General features: G+C 45.4%; 1 protein-coding gene across 1 annotated transcript; it reads right to left on the reverse strand.

The window, feature by feature from the left end:
* Positions 1-19,909: 19,909 nt before the first annotated feature.
* On the reverse strand, positions 19,910-22,360 carry tmem177 (transmembrane protein 177). Its single transcript, XM_084478465.1, has 3 exons — positions 22,315-22,360; positions 21,559-21,826; positions 19,910-21,307 (listed from the first exon to the last, which is right to left on the reverse strand). Exons 2-3 carry the CDS (start codon positions 21,757-21,759, stop codon positions 20,579-20,581), a joined length of 930 nt encoding a protein of 309 aa, XP_084334591.1. The 5' UTR covers positions 21,760-21,826; positions 22,315-22,360; the 3' UTR covers positions 19,910-20,578.
* Positions 22,361-24,310: the final 1,950 nt, after the last annotated feature.

Consider the following 24,310-nt stretch of genomic DNA (forward strand, 5'->3'; position numbering starts at 1 on the left):
CTCATTGTCCCACTACTCCCGTTTCCAGTCTCACACTCACACGTACGAAACAAACACAAGACTGCATTGTTACTGCAGCATTTCCTGCATCAAATCCAAAACAGAAAGGCTCCATTCAGAGAGCATGTGTTGAGATAAAGATAGCCGGCTAAAACGACACACACAAGCTCCCACATCACAGACGAATGTGTTGAGTGGAGGTTCTCTCTCTCGCGGCGGATCACCAGAGTGACACACATCCTGGGCCACTCGGATCGGGGGGGGGGGGGAGAGTTCCTGTTCACACTGGGCTGATGGTGTGGTGGTCTACGTGTGAGTCGTACATGCAGCCATATTGGCTGCATGTACTGTCTCGGTTTTTCTGTATTGTATTCTGGTTTTATTCTATGGTTCTGCAAAGCACATTGTACTCTGCTTTTGAACTGTGCTTTATCCATACTTTCTTGGTGTGTGTGTGTGTGTGTGTGTGTGTGTGTGTGTGTGTGTGTGTGTGTGTGTGTCGTGTGTGTCGTGTCCCTTAACTCCGTCTCCGGAATGATCTCACAGGTCAATCGGTCATTCACCTCTCGACTGTGGTGTGTGTGTGTGTGTGTGTGTGTGTGTGGTGAGCGTTGTTCTGCATACTGGCAAGTGTGCGTCACCCAGACGGCTGCAGCACACTGGCGGTGGCAGCTCGCGGTGTGTGCGGACCGCTTCTGCTTCAGAAACGCGCTGAATGACAAACGACTCATATTGTCATTTTAAATGGGCAATCATTAAATTGTCATTTGGTGAATTTTTGGCTCCTGTAGATTCTGCTGCTGCTGCGCACATGCACGCACACACACACGCACACACACACACACACACACCCCTGCTGGGATTAATGGCCGTTATCCATCTTCATCTCATGTCTGGGGTTTTTATCTCCACTAGTAACCGGATCACCCCAGAGACCGGGAGTGTGAAGAGGCTGACCAGGGCAAGACCGGAGGGACTGCTGCGTGTTCGCCCCCCCCCCCCCCCCCCCCCCGGGATGACCACTTCGTCCCTTTACAGATGGTACTGGACCCCCCCCCCCCCCCCCACGCGCTGGCTACGGGACAACCAGGCTTCCATTAATTAAACCACACAACACACATTGTCCACTATCAATGATTGAGTAATGCATTGTTTTTGCATAATAGTGTGTGTGTGTGTGTGTGTGTGTGTGTGTGTGTGTGTGTGTGGTGTGTGTGTGTGTGTGTGTGTGTGTGTGTGTGTGTGTGTGTGTGGTTCTGAAGGGTCAACGCTGTCGATTCACCCTTCGGAAATCCCACGACCTTTCACCCCAACGGTCTTACCACCCCCCCCCCCGCCCCCGCCCCCCCTCCAGTCCCCCGTGTCTAAGGCACAAACACACAGCGACACTCATGCGCACAAGTGCGTGTGCAACACACACACACACACACACAACACACACGCTTTTTCTGCAGTCGTATCAGGCTTGTCGCAGTCTAACTAATAACATGTGAGGTCTTGCATGTAGCGGCCTGGGGGGGGGGTCTTATCTCGGCACATACTAACTCATCACTCTGATAAAAGACTAGCACCGCTGGCACTGACCTTATCATATTATCTCTTCTACAGTAACACAACACACACACACACACACACACACACACACACACACACACACACACACACACACAGGAAAAAAAAAACAGTTAAACAGGGCTCCACGTTTCCCTCTTCCTGCTGATGCTGGCAGCTCTCAGTGGGGGTCTCAGAGTTCTGGACACGCTGTGAGTTTCCCCTCCGTTCCCACCTCGACCTTGCACATTCCTGCCTCCGCCCACAGACCAGCTGTAGGCGGGCCAGGTGTCCCCCGGCCCCACCCCCCACCCCCCCCCCCTAAGGATTTGGTCTTGTTCTATGCATCAGATGTTTAGGACGAGGCACGTGGTGACCTAGCACTCGTAAACAGCTTGGGAGTCAACCTACAGTCTAAGAAGACTGAGATCTATAGTATTAGCTATGCTGGGGTGTGTACGTGTGTACGCTTTTAAAGAGAAAAAAGTCCCATGACATTGAACACACACACACACAACTCAATTTAGTTTAGTTTAGATGTGCACGTGCAGTATGAATGGAGCCGTGCGTGCATACTGATCTCATCAATAGCTAGTAGTACACACACCACACACGCACACACACACACACACACACACACACACACACACACACACACACACACACACACACACACACACACACACACACACACACACACACACACACACACACACACACACACACACACACACACACACACACACACACACGCACGCGCATTTTGTGTGCGAGCGATAAGATCAGTCAGACGCACTTGGAAAAGAACCATGGCGAAAACTTTCCCCAATGGGGCGTGGAGCGACCCAACGCCGCTACATCCCAGGCCGCTCTTCAGCCCCGGGATGAGGAGGAAGTGGTGCGATGATGACGTCACCGTTAGACCCTTGTCTCCTTTCATCTCCACGGCCGTCGGGACGCCCCGGCGCTGCTACTCTTTAGACTACGCCTTTCTCTCTCTCTCTCCCCCTGGATCCCCCTCCCGCCCCCGCCCACCCCACCCCTCTGCTTGCTCAGCTTGCAGAAGGTTACACGACTCAATGGGTCGCATCTCCTCCTCTCTCCCATCGCTCCTCAACTCTCCCCTCGCTCCTCCCTGCCGTCCTCCTCCTCCTCCACTCTCCTCCCCCCGCGATCCTCTCCCGGGTGCCTCCTCCTCCTCCTCCTCTCGCTCCTCTCACCCCTCCTCTCCCTTCTTCCCTTGTTCCTCGCTCCTCTCCCCAGTTCCTGACTCCTACCAGCCTAGAGAGGAAGCCTCTGTTTCTAGGAAGCAGAGTCTCTCCATACGCATTCCCAGGAGTTACGAGAGTCCGATTCAGACCACAGCTGCTGATCCGAGGAGTTAGAGAGTCAGATTCAGACCAGAGCTGCCGTTCAGAGGAGTTAGAGAGTCAGATTCAGACCAGAGCTGCCGTTCAGAGGAGTTAGAGAGTCAGATTCAGACCAGAGCTGCCGTTCAGAGGAGTTAGAGAGTCCGATTCAGACCACAGCTGCTGATCCAAGGAGTTAAAGAGTCTGATTCAGACCACAGCTGCCCCTTGGAGGGAGAAATGAAGTGAGTTGGTGGTGGTGGTGGTGGTGGTGGTGTTGGTCTGGGGGATACACTCAAATCAAAATCACGCACTACACTTAATTTCATGTCTTTCAACATTTCTGTTGGTCAACACGAATGTTGAATTGTCCGTTTTGTTCCATGTTCTTCTTCATTGGAAGCCACTGGCAGGTTTAAGTAGAACCCCTCAGTCAGCGCCGGTGGTGGGCCTTAACCCTACGTATCCGCAACCGTCTGGCATCACATCCCAGGTGGGGTTTGGTGGACGTGCCCAAACAATGCTTCACAGTTTTGACAGGTTCAGATGGAGGTGAGGCACACGTGTGTCTTCTATAATTCAGACATACATATAAGTCCAAACAATAGGAACATAAATAGTCATTAGAAAAGCACAAAAAGAAAAACCTTGTTGTCAGCCAATGCATGAAAAACCTGCCAATTGGCAAATTGATATTTGAAAATGTAAACGTCCAAATAAATTATGGATGTTCATGTCGGCTGTGTTTGTTTAAAACAAGACTCCCACAGAGGCCATTGACAACGCTAGTCTGGAACCTACCTCCAGTCGTAATGCTCTTAACGACTAAACAGGGCAGGTAAGACACACTCAGACAAATACAGCACATGTGCCGCTATACTAGGGGGATTCTTTTTGAGTTTGAAAATAAAATGCATTTATTCAGCATTTCGGCAAAAAAAACTCACTGTAACAGAGTTTTCCAAATTCTTAAAACTACACAAAATGTTCAAATAAAAAAATAGAAAATCAAATTGGAAATAATATACAAATAAATATGTATCCAGCTGTTCTGTAATTTCTATAAAACTTTCAATGAATAAAATAAATATACTAGAGAATCAAATAAGACAGAACAACTTAAATTAACTTAAATTAACTTTCTCGTGTTTAGTGCACTGACACATTTTTAATCTAACGTTTTTTGTAAATGACACTCAACAAATTGCATTCTGTAAATTGATCCAGTAATGGATTAAGGCTGGAAGGACTGGCCTGGCCCATCATACTCAGAACTCACTGAAATGAACTTGTCTTGAACTTCAGAAATCAAAAATATATAAAAAAATATATAAAAATAAAAAACATATATTTTCAAAAGAATCGTTCCAACTCGATTTTATTAATTTGGAGATCGTTTGACCCAAGAATCAAAATCGTGATCTAAATTATATTAATTGCACAGCCCTACACTATACTACCAAAAATAATTAAAAATAAATATAAATAATAAAAAAGGTAAAATAATAATCACAGTTCAGAATGTCTGCTAAAACAACATTGTTTAAATGCTGTGATTATGCTAACCCTTTCCATTGATTAAACGTATATGTTCCATGAACTATGCCACATCATACCTTTGTGGGTGGCGAAGCAGTAGTTGGAACAGAAATTACTATTTAAATACTTGACAAACATGCATCTGTAGCTATCTCAAGCCATCTTATCTTGTCCAACACCGGAAGCAGCAATCAACTTTGTGACAGACCTTCAAAAGGACAGCTGCAATAAACAAGTGCGTTGCACTTCTCCGGAGAAATACGTTTACTGGTGTCACAGCGGTGTGTGCCTGTCTGGGCTGATGATCAAAGATCAGACCCACTGGCTAACAAGATGCTGCTGCCGATTAGATAACACAGAGACAGAGACATGAAGAGACAAAGACAGGGAGAGAGAGCGACAGAGACAGAGAGAAAAGACAAAGAGAGACAAACAGAAAGGATGGAGATTAAGAAAGAGAAGAAGAAAAAAAAAAGAGTATATCTTCTGCTCCAGTACATTCTAGAATGTTCCCCTTTCTTTCTGAATCTGTAGTGCAGTTGCGTATGTAAGCGCGCACACACGCACACACGCACACACACACACACACACACACACGTTGGCTTGCAGGCAGGCCACGTGTGTCCATTCATTCTCTGCGCTGACCTGATCTCCGCGTCATATGCTCAGCCAAAAGCCCTGACACCAAGTGCAACCCTAAACCCGTAATTGCCCCTTTTCACTAACATGACTGGGAAGATCTTTCTCTGCTTTGAACATGAGAACAGTACGATGAGCCCACCTACACACGATGCGTACAGGGAACGAAACAGACATTCCTCCACCAAACGCGAGGAAACACGATCTGGAATGAAGCACACTGTAAGGTGATGCCCTGTACATGCTGCTATGCGTACGTACGGTGAGGTTATGTTTGTTTTAAAAACGATACAATTTGACTATATTATATTTAAAAAAAGCAAGGCAAACAGATGCATCCGTTTTTTTCTTAGGGTCTCTCTCAAGAGTTGAACTTAACCCTCTGAAAAACCTGCCGCTTGACAAATATCTCATGTTTTAAACACAAGAAAGGAACGGTCTCTGGTCTCTGTTCCACATCTTCACCGTATCGGGGGAAATGGAGGTTTTTGAAGAACAGGACTGCGGGCATAGCATTTGTGTTTGTTGTTCAGGTGGGCACCTAGGCTAAACAGGCCATTCCGACTCAATGCATGAATCAATGCTCGTCTGCATTTCCCCCCCCCCCCCCCCCCCCCGTCACATCACAACCGCTTGGTGCCTCATTCATAAAAGATAACAGGCTCTGAAGGCCCAGGTCCATAGCACACGTACCAATGCGAGTGGTATGCAGCCACTGGCTTAACATTGGGCTGGACGTTTCTTGTATTTTCTAGTCTTTTTGAAACAGGGAGGTTAGCAAGACATTTCACAATGCCAGTGCCTCCGAGCTGAGGAAAGCATGCCCATGCCCTGGGTATTTTTTTATTTTATTTTTTATAAGTCATTATATGATTTGTTATAGCTTAAAACATGTCAAATATCAAGATGTTGAAGTGGTTAAATATGAAACATTTCGATTCAAGTTAGGAGTATGACTTGGCTTCATCCAATTGAACCCCAGAGTCCATTACAATATTAACGATGATGCTGAATGACAACAGTATGCTAGGATAACAGTAGGGGTACCGATGGAGGGCTCTGGGGGGGGGGCACACAACGCACTAATGCCATGCGGTCATCTTACAAAAAACCCTGCAAACATTTTGAAAGTCGTAAAACCACATCACGCCGTAACACGCAAACACGACCCAACACCGGGGCCTTTTGAGAAAGGGGAGATTCTGTAAAGTCCGCCCTGGCCCCGACTCACCCCGGAGGGGTGGGGAGGGGTGGGGATGCGTGGGACGGCTGGGTGGCGGTGAACGGGGACAGTGTGAGCGAGGGGGGTGTAGAGGAAGGTGGGGGAGGAGGCGGCTGGAACATAATGCGGTCGGTAAACAGGAAACCAGCCCTGTACCTGGGTGCTCTGCATGTTTCCATCGGGGTGGTGGTGAGAACACGGGCCGACCGAATGTGTGAAGTATTGGCAATACGGTTCTGTGTCGAGGCGGAGGAAGAGGCGGTGTTTCGGTTGGCATCAGCGTATAATGCAAACGCTGTCCCCTCAATGTTACAATGACGAATAAACAATCGGGTGTTTACTGGCTAAATATTCCCCCACCCCATGTTAAAATGTGTTCAAATAAATACATACCCATTTTAAAATGTCAAAAATAACTGCCAGTGGTCACTTGACGTTTAACCCTTGAGGGGCTCTCCCTGATGTTGACAAGCTCTTTCTCATCACATGTTGAGCGGATTCCTTCTCTCCTACAACTTAAGTCAACAACGAACCAACTGAGCAAGCTCGAATTTCTCTCTGTTGTGATCACAGAGTCGGATAACGTACACAGATGGGAGAACCATAGTGTAGGACAACCACTGTACACACTGGGGAAGCATTGTGTAGGATAACTACAAACTCACAGTCACAACTCCTATGAGGGTGACACGGTGAAAGCATCCGATTGGAACTTTCTAGTACCACACCGACGGCGCTACCGCTGGCTTCCACAAAGCCCCCGGGCCTCTGTCGTCACATGGCTGCAGCGTGCACGCTGGAGAGGGCCATGGTGGGCTCCAGTAGAAGAGCTAATGCTGCGTAAGGCCGCGTCAGCAGGAGCCAGCAACTTCCACACGCGAGCCCAGGATGGGTCAGAGAGAGAGAGAGAGAGAGAGAGAGAGAGAGAGAGAGAGAGAGAGAGAGAGAGAGAGAGAGAGAGAGAGAGAGAGAGAGAGACCGACAGAGAGAGACAAGAGAGAACGACAGAGAAAGAGAGGGACGGATAGAGAGAGAGAGGGATGGATAGAGAGAAAGACAGAGAGAGAGACAGACAAAGACTTCTGTTGTTGTTCGGTCTCTTCATCTCTTTCACTCCCTCCCTCTCTATTTCTCACTCTCCCCTTTTCTCTCCCTCATTTGTTCTCTCCCTCATGTTCCCTCCATTCCTCCCCAGATCTCTCTCCTCTCCTAATCTAGCGCGTTCGCTCTCTCAGACAGAAATACACGCTCTAATTCTTGCTCAGTGTATGCCTGTCACTTTCTCTTTGGTTCTCTCTCGCAGACAGACACACGTACACACATACTGCAGCGGGTTCAATCACGAGAGAAGAAAGTTGGCCTTCAGAAGCGTAGACATCCTCTCAATGTAGTAGGTTCACACACACACACACACACACACACACACACACACACACACACACACACACACACACACACACACACACACACACACACACACACACACACACACACACACACACACACACACACACACACACACACCTGACATTTTCGCAGCCCCCAGCTACATTTGTCACAAACTTGTTGACTGAGAAATGATAGCAGAGGGGGAGATGGAGATCTGGAGAGACACAGAGTGAGAGAGAGAGAGAGAGAGAGAGAGAGAGAGAGAGAGAGAGAGAGAGAGAGAGAGAGAGAGAGAGAGAGAGAGAGAGAGAGAGAGAGAGAGAGAGAGAGAGAGAGAGAGAGAGAGAGAGAGAGGGCGAGAGACAGACAAAGAGAGAGAGAGAGAGGACGAGACAGTCTGACAGAGAATTAAACCGAGGGAGGGGAAAGAAAGAGATCAATGGAGCGAGAGAGGGAGCGGGAGAGAGAAAGAGCAACATAATAAAACCTTGCTTGCAGAGCGTGTTTCTGGTGGGGGAAGTAAGCTCTGGGGCCTGAGGAAGGGAGATGGACCGAGGGAGACGGAGGGGAGGGAGATAGGGGGGAGGACATGTTGACAGGGGGAGGTCAGACGAGAGTGACTGAGCAAAACAAGACTTCCAGGGGTAAATTTGGGGGTTTGAGCTCGTAAACCCACTGCAGCACTTAAGCAATTAAAAGAATCATGCATTCATAGAAATGTGGGTCCTGTCTCGATCCACTCCATAGTGCATGAACACTGCCAGGCTGAGGGGTTCGAATCCAACTAGGACCACCCATACTACGAATGTATGCACTCGCTCTTTGGATAGAGGCATTCACCCAATACCAAATACTGTATACACACATCAAGATATATAGATAAAGATAAGGGATGATTCCAGACTTCCAGGAATCCAGTAATCGGGGGAGCACAGAGAGGAACTCGCTTTAGTTTACGATGACGTTTAGATTTCCAAGCTGGAACAGGGATTCCAATGGAAGCTTCCAATTCCCAGGTTCACACACACAAGATTGTATTGCACAACCCACTGTCGATATTGAGCAACAGGCAATAATCCTACAACTTTTAAACACAACATGGTGTTTTGGAGATGCAATGCCTCTCCCCGTCTCCCTCTCCCTCTCTCTCTCTCTCGTGGAGGAGGAGTCTGAGAGGGTGGTTGACAAGCCAGGGCAGGCTGTAGAGGAGCAGGGAGAGAGGGAAGGAAGAGAGGCCTGCATACCTGAGAGATGAGAGGTGTGGCCAGAGCCTACTACGCCCTGTTCAGGTACTCTATTACTGTTCACGGGGATAGCGGAGGATTGGGATGTCGTACATACTGTATGTGTAAAAAAATGTTTGCCACAGTTTCTGCTGTGAGCCCTCCAAGTCTTGAATAGTATGTTCATATTTTGGAATACTATTATGGAATTGTTATTACCTGTATGGACCACAGATTGCTTGGCAACCTGTAGAATAGTTAACATTCTTGAACTTCATTTCAACTTAACTCGGGATGCATTCTTATTGGCATTCCTACATGACGCCATGCAGGTTGTAAACTGGTGTTTGGTTCAACGAGTAGGTAGGGGTTGAAAAGAGGCTGTCAATTAGGGTTGCTCCAAATGTCCCGTCCCTGAAACACAGCAAAACATTACCAAACCACTCCAATACTGAAACCTTATTTATTGTTCACATCCTCAAACATGGCAGAATACAACCCCTACCCTCTACTTGATAGCACTTGTATTCCGGCGGTCAAAACGGAAAAACCATTAATCCAAATAACTGACTCAATCCGTCTAAATGTACCACGCTAATGCAGAAGTGAGCCGTCGGAAAGCCAAGACGCCTTCCACGCGTCGGAGGGTTTAAGCTGTGAGCGACCGCCGGCACTATACGCTGAGACACGTCCAGGGCAAGACCTCCCTCAAGACCCTGAGGAACAGATCTGCTTGGGTTGTCCTGCATTCCCCACAAACCAAGAGATCCCGGTTTCCTCTGCTGCGGCCCTGCGGTCGTCGTCTCGCCAGCCAGATTCCAGCCTCTGGTTCCAGCCTCTGGTTCGGTTGCTCCATATCCCGTTAAAAATTGTCCCGTCGTCGTGCATCTCCTTGGTTTCGGTTGTCCTTTTACCACCCAGAACAGACGAGGCTTCTTCGGTGTTTCCTACCTTTTCTTTTAAATGCATGTAAATCAAGACCAACCAAAAGTGCAGCCTCAGTGTACATGTTTAGTGTCCAAAACAAATGTATGTGAAATGACAGAAGTATCTGGTGTAAGTCCATACTTCTGAAAGCTGCTTTGATGTGAACGACAATTTGCTGACTTGTCCCTGAGAGGTAGCCGAGAATAATTAAAGTAATTATTTTATGAAAACTGCCACCAAATATTTGCAATTTTGAAGCAATAAGCTGTAGATATTCTGAATATTTTACTTGATATATGCAATTCAATCAATTAACAACATGGTCTTGCAAAATGCTTTTAGATAAAAGGCATTCACCAAATGGCATATGCAAGATGGAACTCTGACAACGAAGACCAGCGTGCAATATGTTTCCTACCACAACCCCCGCCATCCTCCCTTGCCTACTTTCTTATGTATTATTCTTTTGTCATCCCACCAACTCATCTCCAACGCCCAACATGCTGGTTTATACATTTAGAGACACCCCAGCACCATTCGTTTGCTGTAAGAGATTAAATCCCCTCCATGCTTGAGGAAAAAGCCTTATTCCTCCAGCTGGGTGGGGGAACAGCATGTGGAATTCCATATCCAGTTTCCTTACTCAGCTAGCATTCAGCCAAGCCAAGATGGCTGCTTCATTTAAATAATGTATTTATACATTTATTAGTTTGGCCCTTATTTTGGGGGGTTTGTGGTACCAAACAGAAATACAGGACCTTGAAATACACCAATGCACCACAAGACTAGCAGCTGTATTGGAATCATATTTATATTTAATCCGCCCAGCACACTTCTGCCCTGGCTCATATCCCTCCACCTGATTTCCATGATCATACAAATCCTTGAATGGGCTTATCCGTCTCCCTGCATTGAGCATGCAGCTAGCCCTCCAACTCGCTATACAGCCAGCCCCTAGATCGGTTGTCTAGTCAGCTAGCTGGTCCCCAAACATGTTGCTTTAGCCTGCTAGCTAGCTATCCCACAAACCTTCTGTATAGCCAGCTACCTAACTAGCTGCCAAACCTGTTGCATAGTCAGGTAGCCCCGAGACCATACTGTATAGCTAGCTAGCCAGAAATCCATATGTGTAACTGTGGGGACCAGAAATAGGCTAGTTGTAGTATGGGGAAACCATCATGCTAGCCTCAACCTACAGTCTCCGGCTCCACACCACTACCTTTACAGTGCGTTCAGACAGAGAATGGCTCGCCTGAAACTGTAAAGTAGCCTGTCATCATCAGATCAATTCGCAAATGCCTAGTATTCTGGAACCTCTCAATTTGTTTTGGAATTCCAAGTGGCATTATCAACGGGCCCAGAACAAACACTTCCTGACGCAATTGGATAGACCTATAACCTGCGCCACATTGGTTGCTGGTGAAAATAAAATCAGTCCCACCTATGGGGCTCTCCTCTGTGCAGTGATCATATTGAACCCAGCCCCATGTACGACAAATGGTTGTGATTGGCCCAACCCAGGCCAGGTCTGCTGGGAATCTGTCTGAATGGGAGGAGGGCCGACATATGACAGAGAAAATCCAGCATGATCTCGCAGATTGGTCTGGTTCCCAGGCTAGGTGTGAAGCTAAATTAATTAATGCCAAAGTAATGTGGAGGAGACTGATCTCCAAACTTCATACGCTCAAAAACCAGATCTTCTTAAAAATCTATACACTGGTAAAATAGCTAAACTCTTGACTTGTGGATGTGTATTGCTTTTCCTAAACTCTTCTGATGCTACAATAGGCCAGTGGCAGATTCTATATAAATCTACAAGAACAGTGATTATGATGTGCCATCATGAACCTCAATAGTGGTGACCGACACACATGATTTGGGAGCAGGCTGTCACGTAGTTCGCTCTAGTTTACCAACACCACCGAGAGAACAGCTGTTATCTCAAATTATAATCTGTGCTGATGTGATGGCACACCAGCTTAATCCAACCCCTCCCGTGGACATGGATTACCAGAGACTCTCTCATCGTCGTCCAAAGCTGCTCTTTACTCTCCTCGGCTCTCCCCTAGTCCCGGCCTTTCGTGGCGAAACACGACGGAGGTGTGGATGCGTGTGGCCATGTGGGACTCAGGTGTGGCGTGTGTGTGGTCCGCCCTGCTCAATAATTTAGAAATGCATTACCATAATAAGCCATTTAATCTGATAGTTATGCATGGTACGCATTGGACGACAACAACGGGCTGAGGCCCACAGTCTTCTACAGTAGGAAGAGAGAGAGAGATAGATAAAGAGAGAGAGAGAAACCACTGAAAAGAAGTGCAGAGCTGTTAGTAACAGTACTTGTGTGACTAGCAATAAGAAAACTGGGCCCAATAAATATGACACACAAAACAAATCAAAACACAGTGAATACAAATTAATTGTTACATTTTTATCCATTCTATTGATTTACATTCACCAGCCATTCATCTCTTTAATATTTAATGTCGTCAGTTTGTATCCGCCAGCCTACCTTGGTTCACCGCGACGTGGGCGTGAGAGCTAGCATGGAGCATAAACACAGCTGCTAATGGGCTTTTGGGTGGCATTTCTCACTGAAGCTGTGCCATCTCTGTTTAACGACAGCCTGATAACTAGTTGGCCGCTTGGTCCCTAGCTAGCCCTTTGCCAAATGCCATCTAGCTAGCTGGTTGCTGAGTGCTAACTAGCGAGCTAGCTGGTTGCTGAGCGCTTAGTGGCCAGCTGGTTGCTGAGTGCTAACCAGCCGTTAGCGTAATCTGAGCTGAACATCAAACCCAAATCACGCATCGACTACATCCAACATGACCGTCTGTATCCACGACCGCATTTATGAAGTATGACCAGCACCCCACAGGAACAAAATGCCCTCCGTATCAAGTTTCACCACTCTCAGAAAATAAAATAAATATTAATAATGTTACTAAGCAACAGGGACAGGGTTAGAAAGCACTTGCTAGAACTGGGGGCCAAGTCTTGTCTATCGACGGGTCTGTTCGCAGCGCTGCTCCCACCGCAGGAAGTGAACCGAGCGCGCCCCGTAGGCTCATAAAGGAGATGCCGGCAGCTGGTTGGAGAGGAACAGCCCCCTCTTTGACAGGGCTGTCACTGACTGACCGTGGATGGCATGGGAAGCCTTGCTCCACTCACACAGAATAGCCAATGAGAGAGGGGCCCGGAAGAGACACACTTCGTCAAATATTTTCTCCCTCTATATGTAGAGTAATAAAGAGTTTTATTGCCAGCTTTCACATAGTTACAGTGTCTATTCTGTGATGTATTGGTGCACACGCAGATGAGAAAATGACAAAAAAAACAACTAAAAAACTAAAACTAAAAAAAACAAGTAGACAAATATTAGACAAATATTAAATCTCACCACTTAAATGTGATGCCCGTGTGTTACCCTAGGAAAGGTATACATGTCAGCTATTAAACCTTGATTACACTTATGTGTTGCATAGCCGCCATAGGTACCATGTGGGCGTCTACAACTGCCACTTGCATTCATGGCTCTGCATCAATGATTCTGAGCGTAGTTAGCCAAGAGTCACAAACCCAGTGGGATCTATAGGTCGTGCAAAAAAGGACATGCCGGCCCGTACCAATGAACATATAAGCCAACCTCCTCGACTCGTCTATCATAAATTAACCGGAAAGCGTGGCAGCAAGGACAAAGCAGGCCGCGCTTGGCCCTGAGGCGTAGAGGCACATTTTTTGTAGAAACTCAACGTAACCCTACAGCAGCCATACGACGAAGAAGTTTAACTAGATCCTCGCGTACGGCTACAACAACGGTGCGTGTTGGCTCAGCCACACAAGCGTTCCTCTAAAACACCCCCGGGCCATGAATTCAAGACATACGACACTCTCCTTCTCCGAGCGCTCTCTTTATGAAGTGTGCACTGCGACGCCCCTTGCAGTGCTCGGCTTACGGGGCCTGTCAGCTGACACCGTTACTAGGCCCTGTCAGGTCGCCCTGTTAGGCTTGGCACCCGGCTGAGTTGTGGTGTTGGCCATTGAGGGGAAAAAAAGAGGAAGAGAGTGCTTAATTAATCCCAATGGGAAATTGTTACGGCCACAATTGCACTGCTCAAGTTGCAAAATCCCAAAAAAAAAAGAATAGTACAGTGAGGTGATACAATGTGAGTCACAGAAGATGTATGTTTGGGTGTACGCATCTATGTGTATACACATAAATGCACATCAAATACAAAACTCTTGTTAACAAAACTATAAAGTGGCTTCAAAGACTGTAGCTGTCACAGTCAGAGCGACAGAGGGGGGTTGAGAAAAGTGTGGTGACAGAGTAGAGATTACAGTGAGAGATTAAAAATTTAAATACACTGGAAAAGTTAAAAACAAAAAAAAGGGTGCGCAGAGGGTGAGAGAGTTGTCATCTTTCACATCTTGCTTGTATTTTTTTGTCGATAGGTTCATTTTATGTGGCTTGTATGCTTGCCTGACATTGGCCATACAATGTGAAACTTTGATTAGCGCCAGTAACCCGTTCTTCTACCTTCTTTCTTGCTGGGGGAAGTTTCAGTGAAATACCTCTTCAAGCTTTACTGCCAAATTTAGACCTAATAAAAAAACAAGTGTATCAGTCTGTGGTTTACCAGAACAGGACACGGATAAGGATTATTAATCATGCTACAAAACTCAAAGACTCAATCCTCCTCCTTACCCACTCAGCCCTACCTTTAAACACTGCGATGCCAACAACTATGCTTCCTTCTTTCCGTTTTAGTGTCAAGTAATTCATATTTTACAAACCCAAGCTTTGGCGTGAATTGTGTATTCAGAGCACAACAGAGGCAGGAGCCGAGTGTGACTTGGGGAATCTCTTAGCTCACTGCAGCCAGAGGGATAACAGCGACAGTCAGCACATTAAAACCAAGGCAGGCCACTAGCATCGCCACGACGGCTGGTAAATAAATTATCGCATTTATTTTGTCCGAAAAGCTTCTGCCAACAACAAGAGAATGCACCATAACCAAGGTAGCTGAAGGTTATTTAAATAGGGTGACCCTGCGCCAAAAGACTTCCGCCGTCACACACAAAGCATGGCTTAGTGAAAGGGTGTTGTAGGTACGATTCGAGAGTTGTAAAAAGAGAGAGAGCCGAAAAGAGTAGAAGAGAGCAGGATTTTGAAACCAAACAACCCCAAAAAAAACATCCCCTCCCACTCTGCTCCCTCTCTCCCTATATTTCTCGGCCATTGGGAACTGCTGCCTTCAAGCATCTGTTGTGGAGCTACGATAACACATGTGTGAGAATATGATTGACAGGCAAGTAGTACGGTGGGGACGAGACATGTCCAACGAACTGCAAATCCAAAACGCTTAGCAAATGAAGTGAACTGCAAACACCATTGCACAAATACAAAAGCCACTAAACAATGAAACAGACTGATTATTGCCGGCAGACTATTATTATATACTCATATAGTGTAGAATGTGGAAAGCCTTGGGCTAATTAAAAAGTAGATCATCTTTGTAAAGTTCCCTTCACTTGTGACAGGCTTATCGACAACATATTAGAATTGGATGTTAAAGCCTTTGTTCACTAATGACTGACCCAAACACTTTCCACTGGCAAGTATAGCCCTTAAATGTTACCTACAGCACCATTAACACAATATGTATAAAATATAAATGATGCCTTGACTGAACGAGTAAAAGAGTGTGCATATATAAGAAAAAGAGAGGGAGAGAGCGAGAGAGAGAGAGAGAGACAGAGCGAGAGAGAGAGAGCTTGCGTCCGGCGCACTAACCCCACTGGGTCAATGAGCACTTATAGACGAGTCCTCAGGTTAAGGATTCCCTGAGCTCTGAAGATGCATCAGAGTTCAAGAGCTAAAACTGTTTTATTGATTAGACAGTGTTGGAGAAGATCAATTGCCTTGTTAACTAAATCAAAGAGCAGGAAGAAGAGGAGGAAACACCGCCAGCTTCCTCCGACGCCTCCGTGCTTGACATCCACCCCGGCTGACACCCACCTTACCCGACACCCACACTGTTCCCTAAGGGACACCCGGGGTGACAGCAGGTGCAGTTAATGCTCATTATGCCCGCACACCTGTGTCCCCCTCCTCACCCACCTTCCTAGCGTCTCCCAACCCCCACTGCCCATCCCATCCTCTTCCCCTCTTTCTTTCATGGCTCCAACATTCGGTCTCTCTCACTCCTCCTCTTACTTCTTGCTTAACATTTGGCCAATCTTGGTTGGAAATCTTTCATAAAAACGATTCAGCTATAGCTCTTGGCCTGAGATATATTGCTGCTGGGGTCTGGGCCTCAATGCAAAGCATTCTGGGAAGCCATAACAGCAGTTACTGACTTCAGAATAGAAGGAAACCGATCATTAAAACTAATGATAATGAAATTGAGTTTAACAACCCAAGTAATAGATTATTTACCTAGCCTACTCCTCGGTGGAACAGACATCGTAATGATGTGTCAGGGGCCATTCCAAGTTGAAGTAAATGTTATATTATGGTTGGGTTGAAAATGGAAAAATGAAAACAGTAATAAATGAATAAGGCACCAAATGTGTTCACCATTGAGGAGTTATTCTGAATGGGGTTGGTTTGCCTTACCCAATCACAAAGTCTTACTACAAACAATACTTTCAGAAATATGTCTTTTAAACTGTAACTGTAAACCTGCTGCTGATATATTATGTCTACAGTTTAGCAATGTAATAATACATTTATACGTAATTTCATATTACTGTGTCAGCAAACATAAGCCTAACGCACGGTCAATATAATGTCAATAGCAAGAAGAGAAATCACTTGGAAACCCAAATCGTGCAGCACTTCAGATCCGTGGAATTTCACCGACCAGTACAGTCAATAGTCCTACTTCCACAGATGACTCCATGTCTCTGTAAGAATGACATCGGTTAACTTGAATACATAGCCGACAGAACAGCGACCATATGACCAGGCGGCGGCAGCCAATCGGCGCACAGAAGAGGGCTGCGACTCAAAAGATGTGGCAGTGATGGTGGTGGAGGATTACGTCATTGAGAAAAGAAAAAGAGGACATTTCATTACTGCTCTGCAAACATCGATCTAAACACCACCTAATTATACACCCTATAGGACGGTCAGACCTGGCCTCAGCTGGATCGTTTATTCCGGTTAAAACAATGGAGCCCGATTAGTGATGCTTCGCCCACAAAGGGGTCAGTGAAAATCGCAACAAGAAGATTATCGACAGCAACTGCTGATATTTATAGTGTATAGCGTGCACATTTGATAATATGCAATTGAAAGTACGCATGCAATCACTAGTACTGATGTGAATGGACTGGACCAAAACAATATCGTAGACGTGCATGTACACATTTGGAAGAAAAGAGAGAAAGATAAGAAAATGTCAGGAGCAGAAATTGTTCAATCGTACAGACAGAATTAGAAAAGAGAGAAAGATAAGAAAATGTCAGGAGCAGAAATTGTTCAATCGTACAGACAGAATTAGAGAGTAAAACTGGCATTTAGCCATACGACGTACATTAGGCAAAAATATTTTATGTGTAATGCAATGTCACTTGAAAATGCTGCAATGATACAACCCAGTAAAATTTGACGTTTGCCTGTCTCAAAGCACTTTCAGGACTTTATTTGACAAATGAAGAGGCACATAATAACACGTCAACATTGATATTATTATACCGGGCGAGGTATACGGTTCAATGCATGTGCAATATGAGTTTAAATCCACATCCAAAGCAACGAATGAGCACAATAGAGGAGTGTTTTGCAGTGCACTGAGAGAGTAAAGTGAGTGGGATTGAATGGAACAAGTGCTAGATACAGTCACTGGCTTGTCCTGCTCATTAATTAACAATAAAAGCCTTCCACTGGTTACAATACAATCCTACCCGAGCACGACCATGGGTCGTGACAACGGGGCCATTCAAACACACAGCTATCGCAATGTTATTTCACATGTATTCGCTTTGCATAGCTCTGCAAAGAGCAACTTGCAGAGAGGGGGGAAAAAGTGACAGTGCTAAGCTAAGTAGCTAGCGCTGGTCTTACCGTCATAAAGTGTCCCAGGGGCGTCCAGTTTTTAAGAAATATAAAGTTAGTGCAGGAGGAAAAGATTTGTGGAGGGCTGGTGTGGACCGAACATCCGAGTTCAGTTCACCCGCTGCGAACCGTGCCGATGAAAGCCGAGCATCATCATCATCTCCTTCTTCATCAGTCGGCCAGAGACAGGGCCTCCTCCTCCTCCTCCCGGCTGGATCCTGCGACTCGCTCGGCGACGACCAATAATCCGCCCGCAAGAAGCACTCCCGGTAACCATTGGCTAACCTACACCGCCGGCTGGGTTCTCAGGCTCGGGAGACGACGTGTTTAGTAATCCCACGCATGTGTTGAAACGCGAAAATACGACAATAGACGTTAGATCGGACTAATTCACCCAGCGGAATGGACTGGTGTGTGTGTGCGTGTGTGTTGTTGCGTCTTTCCGTCGCTCCGTGGTCATTGCTCGCCGAGCCTCTGCAGCTGCTCTCTGCTGCCGTGCGATTCACCAGCACGGCAACGTCATGACGCAATCCTCCTCCCCGCCGCTACGACGTGTGGGGCGGGGCCGACCAGGGGCGTGGTCATGGGCGACCAGGGGCGTGGTCATGTGTTCCGAGGCGCGATATTTGTTTTGAGGTTTTTTTTCTACTGTAATGAAAAACAAGGTCGCAACTGCTGCAGCCAAACCATATTTGTGAATGGTTCGTCTGGAAACGCAGTAAAGCAAATGAAAGGATATGTACGGAGAGGTACACAAATGTAGGATCTCTATTTTATTTCATGTTCTTTATTGTGTATTTTACATAGGAATACACACACAAACACACACACAGACGCACACGTATTGACGCACACAAACACACACACACACACACACACACACACACACACACACACACACACACACACACACACACACACACACACACACATACACACACACACAAGCTACCTACAAATAAGGATTATAATTTTTATGGAAATGCCAAAATCCCAATGGCGCAGACTGAGCCATCATTTTATTTTAGATCTCTCGTGAAGGTCTTGCTTTGAATATAAATGTTTTCATCGACGAAATGTAGGTTATTGTAATGTAGGCTATGCTGCCCTCACGTGGCTCAAAGGAGAACTGCAACCCTTGACCCACCACAACAATGGACCATTGTCCCTCAACAAGCCATTGAACGACGCCAGCAGTTAAGTGTTTGAGCCAACACAATACGCCCTCTGTTGTTGACATACTTATCTAGAACACACTTTATAGTCGCAATAGAGGGGCCAACTTATCCAAACAGGAACAGACAGTATCTTTGTTGAGTCTCTGTGACTTGGTCTAAATGGGGATAGAGGCAGATATCCAGCTCCTGTTCTAGAATTGATTATGCTTCCTAATGTCACCTAATCAGAAAAAAGAATCCTTCCTTTTAGTAATTAATTTGGTCTTTTTACGTTTACTTTTGTCTGCTGCTTAAATCTACATGCAAAGTCAATCTCCCATCTATAGTGTAGAGACTGCATATCTGATGGTTAATTAGCATGTATAATAAAATAGAAGCGGTACTAGGGAATTTGGCTGCTATTACCTGTGACTTAGTTATATGGCAGGGTCTAACTATGTGTCTGTCATAACATTTATTACAAACTTATATTTTTAGCATAGGCCTACAGGGCACAGGACTTAACAGAGCAGTAATTAAAATCCCTTATCATGATCTCATTTATATGCATTAATAAGGGACCCCCTAGGACCCAATTCACACCATGTGAAGCGACACGAGAGCCAATTAGATGAATATAAAGATTGTCGTCACCACATGAGTTATTAAAAGATAAAGGTTTGTTTTTCGCATTTTGTCCTCATGTATATTCTGAGTATACTGGGAAATGTATACATCCTGCAAATGTATAGGATTAATATAAAAAAAGAAGAGGCAGTGGATCCTATACTTTGTTTTTAAGTAAAATACTACAATAAATACATTAGTAGAATATAATTTCTCCAGCGGCTTTATCTTAAGACAGAAGTCATCAGTTGATAATTACATACATCAGTACAAAGAAGTACGTTGCCTTTGCATTGAGCAGTGAGCACATGAATCAATACATATATCGTCCAAGTATGGATTTAGTTAACTGTTCACATATATATAGTCAGATGTAATGCCAATAAATAAAAAATACAAACGTATTTGCAGATGATTTTAGGTACAAAACATGGTGTTTGGATTATTAAGGATTTGATAGGCAGATACATAAGAACACAGAATGTTGTAAAATGTTGTGAAACATTATCTCTGGTCTGAAAGTTCCCCTGTTTGCTTAGATAGGGTCTGTTTCAGAGGAAATGAGAGGACAGTTATCGTTTATATCAGGTTCATGTTGTGAGGACCCAAACAGTGAATCTATGCAACTTTCTCATTCCAAGACAGCTTCTCAAAATCTTTAACTTTGTGGTTTTGCAGAGAAGAAATAAAATGAAGTAATTTCCTTCTGGACTCCATCCATTGTGTTATCAGATGCCCCCTAACATTTCAATAATATTCATTTTTTTATTTTCATTTAGATTGTCCTGAACATCAATATCACATAATACATAACTGCTAGCGCACACACAAACACACACACACACACACACACACACGCAGGCATACACTCTCTCTCTCTCTCACTCTACCCCTCAGGCAGTGTTCTTCAGCATGCTGAGGAGTCCGTCTCTCCGGGACGTGTAGGGGGCATGTTTGAGCTTGAGGAGGTGGGCGGGAAACAGGTTCCCATTCACTGCATACATCTCCTCCCCCTTCTGCCCCATCAGTCCGCGTAGAGTACGGTTGCGGCTCAGCAGCTTGTCGTAGAACTCCACCCCTCCGCGGGCGTAGTCGGGCGACACGGCGCCGGCCCGCCGGTCCGAGCCGTAGTCCACCCACTGGCTGACCGTGTCGGCGGTGAGGAGATACGTCACGGCCCCTAGCCCCAGCGCCGCCAGGTTCGCCGCGCCGCGGAACAGCGCCGGCCTCCCGTGGAGTCCCAGCATCTGCTTCAGGACCACGCTGTAGATCCACACCCCGCCCAGACACACGGGGGCCACCACCGCGCTCACCACCGGACCCCCGATGTCGAGGCGGGCCACCTCCCGCGCCACCGCAAACTTCTGGGCGGCGGGCGACAAGACGAGCGCCTCGCGGAGAGCGCCGCCCGCCTCGCTGTCCCACGCCACCGCCTGGCCGTTGATGAACACGCTGCGGTTCGTGATGCCGCCGGCGTCCTGCGCCGTGCTGTTGAAGTTGGCCGGCAGGCCTACATGCGCGCCGGCGGGAAGCCAGGCCGCGCCCGCCGCCACGGGGTGGAAGCCGAAGGAGGCAAAGCACGTGTATCGGGCAGGAGAGCGGACGCCATAGTCCTCCAACACCTGAGGGGAATAACAACAAATATAAGACATGATATTGACAGATTCAACCAAAGGATAGCTCTTAACACCTTTAATGACATGTAGCTAAACAAAACGTCAGTCGCTTTGGATGATTTGCTAAAGGACTACACAGTGAAAAGACATACTATATATATATATGGAACCACTTAAAAGGAAAAAATAAAAAGTTACATTTGAAGGATAAAATGTGCAATAATCACATGACTTCAGTAGAATAGAGTAACACCCACCTGCTGGAAGAGCCCTTGTAGTTTGTCGGACAGGGGGACGGGCTCTCCTTTGTACCAGGCTTGGTAGAGTTGTCTGAAGGAGAGGTCTGGTAAGGCGTGGTAGAACATGTTAGCAGCAAACACCCCGCCACAGCTCACCACCATAACCGGGGTACGGTACTTCTGGAGCAGAACCCCGATCTTCAGAAAGTTGGAAGACATCTTGTTCTTCTTTTATTGTGTGTAGCCGATTTTCTCAAATGAGCGGACGTCTTTCATACAGGGCCATCTGTCAATATAAAGAGAGTAATATGAAAGCTATAGGTTGTAATCAAAGTTCTCAACACAAGCTGTCCAATCAAAGTAATAAGAGATATATGTTGTACAACATATGAACATCTCAGATCTGTTGATGTTCAGCAGCAGTGCAACAGCAACCATTCGTACTCACTTATGCAAGAACCAACATTACAAAATGAATGACCTGCCTATTAAGGACATTAAGATGAGGAAAAAATAAGGGATATATAATACATTCCTTATAACGTATAAAGTGCATATTATCCCATACAATAATATAAATAGTATGCTTAGATATGGTAGTGTTTGGGACGTAAGTCATTCAGTTGAAGGGAATAGGAAGCATGTTACTAACTAAAACGTTCTTCGATATGCTCGGTTTCATCACGGCAGCAGAACGGCCATCATGTAACAGAGCATGGATTGTGTGTATTTTTAAGTATTAGTAATGAAGTATTTATTGTGTCTAAAACTCACATGTTTGGAAGCTTCGCAAGGACATTCAGTACTGCCGCAAACCTCGACACCGAATAGTACCGCGACAGTTTACGACAATACAAATCGAGTATCATTTTCGCAAAGCAGTATTCTTTTCTTTTTTTTCCTAGATGGCGAATTCAGTCCTACCTCAAGTATTCAAATTCACCACATTGTCGTGCATTTCATGTCATGTATTCTGTTTTTATTGTGTAGGCCTATTGGCAAAAGACACATGTTCAGAAATGTATTATGATATAGCCTACGACCATCTTCATTGAAATCATGTTGTTTTGCCACACACACACACACACACACACACACACACACACACACACACACACACACACACACACACACACACACAAAGAAAACACAAATGGTTATAGCCAGACAGTGAATGATGGATGGATCATGCCCTTTCTGATCCAGAACTATGTGTGAACCTCTGAGGGTTTCAGCACATGCTGAAATAACCTTGCAGCCAGTATTAGTGTAATGGGTGAGGCTCTGAGAGAGAGGCACAGCGTGCTAATTAAATCTGAGGATAGATGCACAAACCACATGCTGCAGTGCTACCTGAAGTGAGAGTGATGCTAAATTTACTGGTGTGATTTATATTTTAATTGGCGGTTGCAGGAAAATATAAATAAAAAATAAAAAAACTATTCCTGCAGAACTTGTACATTTATTTATTTTGTCTGCATTGTCCTGATGCAAACGTTAAGTGTAAGTGAATAAGGGACATCTCTTTATTGGACTTAAATGTATATAAGAAGGATTATGCAAATGGTGTTATTTATTTATTTTTCCTTCTTATTCATTGATTAATTTGGCTTTTCTTCACGGGTGGGAATAAATAATGTACACTAGGGGGGAAAAAGAAAGAAAGAAAATGTGTTCTTGAGAAATGGAAATAACAAACTATGATTGTCATAAGTTCCGGAAAATTGAATGAATGAACACAATAAAGTATTAAAAAAATGAATACATCCTCAGGATATTATCAAATATTCACTAAAATAGAAAATGCCTTGCATTGTTGTAAAACCTGTTATTTTATTATACCTCATCATAATATTCTGTGGGTTAACAGGATGACAAACAGTCAGATCAGGTCTGTCATCACAACATCAAAAAGCCTTAGTTTCATCAGATTGTGGGGGCAGGTGTATTCTAGTGGCTGTTGTCGGACTCCCAGCCAAAAGATTCTGCGTTCAAACCCCAATGCCCACAGAGTTATCTGTAGGCATCCCTAAGCTAGATGCATCTAACATGCTCATTAATGACATGATGTATCAAAATTCAATGTAAGTGTGTCTGGATAGAAGCATCTGCTAAATGGCCAAAGAGTAAATAGTGATAGTGATAGATCTTTCATTGAAAACAGCCTGGAGAATTATCTCATTGGCAGGGATGAACAATATGATGCATTTGTTCTTATCTAAAGGATTGCTCTGACTAAGATCCCCCCTATTATGAGCACAGAGTTGCTTTGAATCATACATCATGCTGAAACCTGAAACCTGGAAAGACGGACCTGAAATGTTATATGTAGGTAAGAATTAAAATGATAATCTTCTTCCGACAATGACAATGACAATGTTTGTGTGTGTGTGTATGTGTGTGCGTCTGTGTGTGTCTGTGTGGGTGTGTGTATTTCTGTGCATGTGTGTGCAACTGCGTGTGCATGTGTGTGTATTCTCCCTGCAGTGAAAAAGATCAAGTCAGAGGCTCTGATCCTACTGGCGCAAAACAGCTCTCTTTGGTCTCCATGGAAACAAGCAGGATCCAATGAAAGCTCTATATGTGTGTGTGTGTGTGTGTGTGTGTGTGTGTGTGTGTGTGTGTGTGTGTGTGTGTGTGTGTGTGTGTGTGTGTGTGTGTGTGTGTGTGTGTGTGTGTGTGTTTCAATCTCGGAGTCTTCAAAATGAAAGCCTTATTCAAATGTGCATTTTCTCCCTTATTCTAAACACTGTACACTCTATTCTCTTCT

This window comes from Micromesistius poutassou (genome assembly GCF_964030765.1).
Source record: "Micromesistius poutassou genome assembly, chromosome: 14".
NCBI classification, from domain to species: domain Eukaryota; kingdom Metazoa; phylum Chordata; class Actinopteri; order Gadiformes; family Gadidae; genus Micromesistius; species Micromesistius poutassou.